The sequence below is a fragment of the Athene cunicularia genome (genome assembly GCF_003259725.1).
Source record: "Athene cunicularia isolate RWA chromosome 14 unlocalized genomic scaffold, athCun1 chr14_part1, whole genome shotgun sequence".
In the NCBI taxonomy this organism is placed as follows: domain Eukaryota; kingdom Metazoa; phylum Chordata; class Aves; order Strigiformes; family Strigidae; genus Athene; species Athene cunicularia.
This window is the reverse complement of record NW_020799118.1, coordinates 12,828,798-12,835,470: the sequence shown is the minus strand read 5'-3', so window position 1 is coordinate 12,835,470 and position 6,673 is coordinate 12,828,798. Positions and strand designations below refer to the sequence as shown.

General features: G+C 52.5%; 1 protein-coding gene across 1 annotated transcript in view; it reads right to left on the bottom strand.

Annotated features, from left to right (window-relative positions):
- Nucleotides 1–1,332: 1,332 nt before the first annotated feature.
- ALKBH5 (alkB homolog 5, RNA demethylase) overlaps nucleotides 1,333–6,673 on the bottom strand; it is an 11,461-nt gene continuing 6,120 nt past the window's right edge. Inside the window, exon 4 of the mRNA XM_026859190.1 lies at nucleotides 1,333–5,968. Within this exon, the coding sequence (XP_026714991.1) occupies nucleotides 5,785–5,968 (184 nt within the window). The 3' untranslated portion in view covers nucleotides 1,333–5,784. The remainder of the gene's footprint in view (nucleotides 5,969–6,673) is intronic.

Here is a 6,673-nt window from a genome sequence, read left to right as displayed (position 1 = left end):
CTCCACCAATCACCGCACGAGTGCGCGCCGAGCACGGCGCGGCCCCGCCCATCTGCGCTGCTCATGCGTCGCCGCGGAGGGCGACGGGATTTGTAGTTCCCCAGCTCAGGCGCCCTCTGTGGGCGCGTTATTTTGTTTTTTTATATATATATACTTTTTTTTTTTTTTAAAACCTCTTTCTTTCGTGGCTCTTTTTTTTCCTCTCCAGGATGGTGTTTAGGGGAGGGGTGTGGGACGGGGCAGCGAGGGCAGCTCCAGGCCGCTGATCCTGCTCCCAGGACCCCCAGAATCACAGGGGGGGTCCTGGATTCAAGGCCTCCTCCTGGCCCACAGGCCCCACAGCCACGGGGCGCTTCGACGACACGGCAGCTCCCGAGCCCTGTGCCGGCGCGGCCGCGCTGAGTGGGGCCCTGCTCAGCGCCCTGCCAGCTCCTGCCATTAGTATTCGGGCCCCGTCCCTGGCTGGCAACTGCTCGTTCCCGCCATGGCGGCAGGCAGAGCCATGCCCCAGCTCCCCCACAGCATCAGCACAGGGTGGAGGGGTGCACCCTGCCCTGCACCCGGGTTTGGGGTGAGTCACCCCGGGCAGGGCAGGGCTTCCCCTCCCTGCTGACTAATTCCAGCCCCGGGGAGATGCTGCATTGGGGTGACAGAGCTTTTGGGGTGGAAAACACCCTAGAGGGTGAGCTCAGGGCTGTCACACCCCATGCCCCAGTGCTGGGCTCCCAGATGGATGGAGGGAAGGGGACTGACCCCACACACAGCCCCAGGGTTCGAGGGTGGGTGACGGAGAGGACATCACCAGATCAGGCAGGAGCTTATTGCTTTCTGAGGAGGAAAAAGAGGAAGGCCACGATATGAGGTCAGCAGACCCCATCCAGCGCTGCCACCCCCTCTGGCACTGCTCACCCATGCACCACCATCTGCATCTTGCAGGAGGAATGCACAGGGCAGGGAGGGTGAGGGGCTCCATGTGAGGCCAAAGCATGGAGTCCAGCCCCCCTGCTGGGGTGCTGGGGCCGTCTGGGGCCCAGGCACTGACTGCAGCAAGCCTGGGCGGTGGGGCAGGGCAGGAGCTGCAAGGTGACAGCACCCACATTTGCTCCCCAGCACCCAGGGAGGGAAAGTAGGAGGAGGAAGAGGAGGGCAGCAAGCCCTGTCCCCGCTTTCTAGGGCAGTGTAAGAGGGACAGACACTGCATTTGTCCCTCTCCATCCCCAAGGAGCCAGAGACTCCCTTTATTTAGAAGCGACTCCCTGCAACCTCGTTTCTGGCAACAGGGAAGCGAGGCACATGTTCCAGCCACCGGCACCACCACACAGGCAGGCAGAGTGATGCTTTCTGCTTTTATTCAATTAATGCAGCAATCTATACAAGAAAAAAAAAATAATGAAACCATGAAATTCCAAACCCTGACAGTGAAGAACCAAATTCTTCCTAAGAATCAACCAGAATTAAAAGATTCCCCCCGTGTCAGACTGTACATAAAATAATCTCTGCCCCATTTACAGCGTTTCACACAGTACTTCTCGTATCTCAAACTTCAGAACTGTACAACTTTGTTACAAACCACGCTTTTTCCTAGGAAAAGCTTACAGAAAAAAATATTGCCACTTTCTTTTTTATTTTTTTTTTTATTCATAACAAAAAAAATTTAGAATCTTTAAAAAACAAAATTAAAGTCAGCCAGAACTTGTAAGTGTGGGCAGGGGCGCGGGAAGGAGCAGACACACGCTTCTCGGCCAAACATTTCTCCTCCCAATGGGGAAAGGGAACGCTTTTGGCAGATAAAAGACTATTTACCACTGGCGGGGGTCCACACCCCAGCCCCCCCGAAGCATGGCAGCCATTTCAACCCATGGGGCTCACACCACGTAGGGGCAAGCGCTAGATAATAACAGCGACAAAAGCCAAAGGCGCCAGGAGGGCGGGTTGGCAGCCCCACGGCCCAGCGACCCCCCGGGATGAGCCAAGCCTCGGGACTGGGATGGCAGCTCCCAGGCGTCACAGCTCTCATCTAACAGCTGGAGGAGAGTTCAGGAGGTGTGGAGGCAGATGTGGAAAGCTGGGCTCTGCAGCTGCAGGCCAAGGCCAGCCAGGAGACAGAGACCCCCTCCCTAGGCCAGCTCTTACCCCCAGCAAACAGCTTTTCCTTCTCTTCCCATGGACATATTGAGCCCACACGACCGATGCAAGAGTTTTAGTTCAATCACCGAGTCTTCTCGAGTTATGGGTAACAGTAACAAACCCCAATTCCTCCTGCTTTTTGCAGAAAAGCAGGGACAAACCCCACCAAAGCAGGGATGACCACCACCTTCCTCCCTCTTCCTTAGGAAAGACAGTTCTCATGGTCTGGGCTGTGGGTCTGGGTGTGTGGGATCATCACGTTGGACACAGCCTTATTCCCAGTTTAGGGGGTTACATTGACACGCTGAGGGTGGATGGAGGTCAGACCACATGACTGGACAGACATGACAAAGCCAACGGGGTCAGGCCTGTGCATGAGCCCGTCCCACAGAGCCGATGGGGAGTTTTGCTGCCAAACTGGAGCTTACCACCCTCCATCCTCCATGCCGGACCCACGCTACCAGCCTGACCCAAAGCCCGACACAGCTGGTGACAGAGAACAGGTACGGGCCTCACCGGTATTTCTGAGCCACAGTTTTACCAGACAGGTTACAGAAAGGGATCTAGACATCTGGATCCACGTGAAAAATGTGTCTTCTGGTTTCGAATCAAGGTTTCACTCCGATGTTGTTCAGTGCAAAAGAGTTAAAAAACCATGTTATCTACACATATACATCCGTGTGTATAGAAAATGTCTGTACAAGTGGGGAAGATGGCCTGCCTACATGCTGGGGACTCCTGGCCCAAAAGATGGCACAGGTCAGACCGGTTGTGTTCCACTCTTTCTCTCCAAGGTGTCAAGCCCCAACCAGTCGGGTTGAAAACTGAACGCACATGAGAACAGATGGTGGCTGGAGAGCCCAGGAGCAACTCCCATCCCTCCAGCCATGGCTGCCAGCTCAGGCACACCGCACAGATGCGGGGCAGGGAGGAAGGAAGGAGAGGAGAGCTCCCAACCACAGTGTTTGGGAATACTAAAACAAACCAGGACAGGAAGGATACCTGCGTGCGTACAGACTGCACAAGGACCTGGATGAAGTGATGGTTGGTACTGGGCTAGAGATAAGACGTCAAGATGCCTTGTTCACCCTTTAGAAGAGATAAGAGCCAATGCCTTGTCCCATGGGAGCCCTGCTCTAGGAAGCAGCCCCGGCAAGGCAGTTTTCCTCCAATTTTTGAGTCACCAGGTTATAGTATCCGTATTGCAGAGGTAGGAGTAAAATTGGGAGCTGGTGGTGGGGGAAGAGCAGGTTGCATGGAACCAAGACCTCTGGCAGCGACCACCGCTGCCATCAGCAGCACCTGACACAGAGGAGGGCACAGGGCACGTCCAAGATGAACCCAGAAAGACAATTAGAAAACAGCTGTTGCGAGGCATCCTGCTAGCGGGTCCCCACCTTGCTGAGATGTTTGCACCAGCCATAAGGAGGAGAAGGGATCACTGCTTCCTGCATGTGGTTTTGCTAGCGGGGGAATGCCAAGTTTTCCGGAACAGGGGGTTTGGAGCCAAGAGCTGGCCTGGATTGTCTACAGAAAGCTGGGAGGGTGAGGAACACCACTTCAAACACTATGCATGGTCTGAAAATGGCTTTTGAAAGGTTTCAGAAGCAACAGAAGCCTGAACTTTCAGATCTCTGGGCAGACAAGACAGGCTCCTTTAAAGGCTGGCTGCAAGGCTGTGCCCGTACCTCCGCACCGAGCCGACGGGGGCTCTTACCAGGAAAGCAATCAGATAAAAAGGATCAGAGACAGGCATCGGGGACCTCAGCTATGAACCCCTTGCAGATCTGTTGTGCTGAAGGTGATGGTAATTTCCTTTGTGCTAATGTGACAGCTAGATCCAGCCTGAGCAGTAACCCCAACAACAGGCAAGTGGCAGGAGCTGCAGAAGTCAACGGGGAAGGAAAAGGACACAGAGACCCAGATGTCAGCAAACGTGCTCAATCACCAAGGAACGGCACTCTGGGGAACAACACCTGGGTTTTGGTTTGTTGGATTTTTTGACTGGGAGCCCCTCAAGACAGCAGCAAACGGGTTTCAAAATATATTACATCATTTTATTGCCAAGCGTGCAGACCATGAAGTGTGTGAGGGACACGACACTAAGAAAAACTACAATTTGGGGGAGGGCTAAGCAGTAAAAATTTTAAAATAAGACTACTCCTTACAACTGGCAACACTTGGGTTCAAAGAATCAGTTGGAGGAAGTTTCTTAAAAGTACGGTTCTAAATATGGTGTTGGGCCCCAAACTTTGAAAAACGCCAAGGCTTTGGTCTGGGCTAACACAAACCGGGTGGGAGAAGAGGACTAACACTAACTTTCTAACACTAACTCCACAGGGCCGAACGCCTGATTCTTCCCAGCATTTTCTGTAGCAATTAGAAAACTCCCAACCCCAGGAACACAGGCACGAACAAGCCAGGATGCGGCCAGCAACCGCTGCAGCACTAGCTGCTGAATGCACTGAATTGGGGCTGAACTAGACCCTTGAAGTGTCCCTGCTCCCAGAGCCAGCCTCGGAGGGGACAGACTGCAGCCGAGCCGCCCGGCTCCCCCGAGGCCACGGGCGCGCCTGTTCCTGCGCCAGCAGAGCGCAGCCAGTCCCTTGGGATGGGATGCTGAGGTGCCTCAACAATCTCCACTTAAAAGGGGCAGGGGACCCAAAGCCAGGCCCCCAGGCAGTGGAGAACAGCTCTTCTCAAGGGGTCCCAAGGCAAGCGCCCTCACAAGCACAGTGGGTCTCCTACTCCTCTTGGCTATCTCCAGCTCTGGGAAGCAGCATGTACTCAATGCAATCACTCACTCAGCAGCCCTGCGGCTCCAATATGGACCTCAGGACAATGCTAGGCCAGCCTTGGTGAAGCCAGCCCCATTTTCTCCCTCCTCTACCAAAATATTCCACTGGTCAGACCAGCACTGAGAAACCAGAGCTCAAGTACATTCTTCTTGGAGAGGGCAGCACACAGGGACACAAATTTGTGAGCCCATGCTGGCGTGGGAAAAGGGAGTGGAAAGAAAACCTACGGCATTTAAAACTGGTACTAAAGTGCAACAAAAACATCCTAAATCCTTTGAACTCAATCGCAGTAAGAGAGGTCTGCAAAACTTCAAACTTCCAGTTACTGCAGGGCACCCTTAAAACAAACCCAACAACAACTAGGTAAGAACAGGCCAAGGAGCCCTTTGGTGAAGCAAGGAATATGAGGCCACCACAGAGAGTTTCCGCTCCTGGGGTCAAACATCATACTTAGAACATTCGGAAAGGAAGAAAGTTAAAGCAAAATTAAAAAAAAAAACAACAAACCAACCAAAAATACAATTCATGAATCTTGCGCAATGAAACAGTTAAACTTTTTGGTGTTTTCAAAAGAAATCCCAACAGATAGCCTGGCATAACTTTATCTGCTTCCTAAGGGAGAGATGCCCATTTGACCCATGACTCAGGACACCATGTGCACTGGACATGTTCCATCCTTACATATGTCTCAGCATTCCTCCATTCATAAAAACAAATTGCTAGATCCTTCCTGTTTACTCTTCAGCCTGAAAGGAAAAACCAAAACTGAAGCTAGATGGAAGATAGCCAGAGGGAGGAGAAAGTTTTCACAGACCAGAGGCCAATCTCATCAGCTCCATGAGCCTGGAAAATGCAATCCTCAGTGTCGCCTCATTTTAACTTTCCTGGCCGGGCTGCCATCCTCCTCTTCCCCGTCACAGTCCTCCGTGTACTCGTAAGACCTTCGCCAATAGTTCTCAGAGCTGAAGTTGCTCCGTCTCCTATGTTTTGGTAAGAGAACTGAGCGCCTGTTCTCCTCTTTATCCATTTCTAGAATCCGTGGCCTAGGGAGAGAGAGAAAGAGGGAATGAGAGCACATCCATGACAGGATTTAAGGCATTCCTTGTTTGGCACACTGCAGTTTTGCATACTTTAAGCAATATGACTGACTTTCCACATTGCTGGCCCAGCACAGGGCACTCAGCAGAGCAGAAACAGATCACCAAGTTGCACCTCCCACGGGGAGGCCGAGAACTTTGCTTTCGATGCTGCAAGTCCTTCCCCTTCCCAGAGCAAGTTTTGGCCTTTACCTCCACCTGGAACACTTCCCAAAAGCCCAGTCACCTCTTCTTAAGTGCAGCTTGTGGCCCCAAGAAACATCCCTTGGGCAAAGAGGTCTCTCCTACAGCAGAACTCACAGCTCAGAGCTGAGCTTCTTTTTAAGCTGATGGGGCGCTCAGGGTGCAGGATCAAACCACAGCTCCAAACTCCTCTGTCCTCTTGCTAGTTCTCTCAAATATTAGCACAGTGCAATTGTTCTTTCTGCAAAGCTGCCTCTGCTCTCACCTACGACCACTTCGTAGGAGGACTGGGCTGGTTGGCTGCACAGATCACTTAGGTGGCAGCTGCTGAGTTCCTCTAAGAAATACCACTGTCTGATATCCATGATATTTACCTATGTTATAGCAGAGGCTTTGATGCCAAGGAAGAGAAAAACGTATTTTTGATAGCCATCTGCTGCAGGAGTCTATGCAAGCCTCACCCTCCCC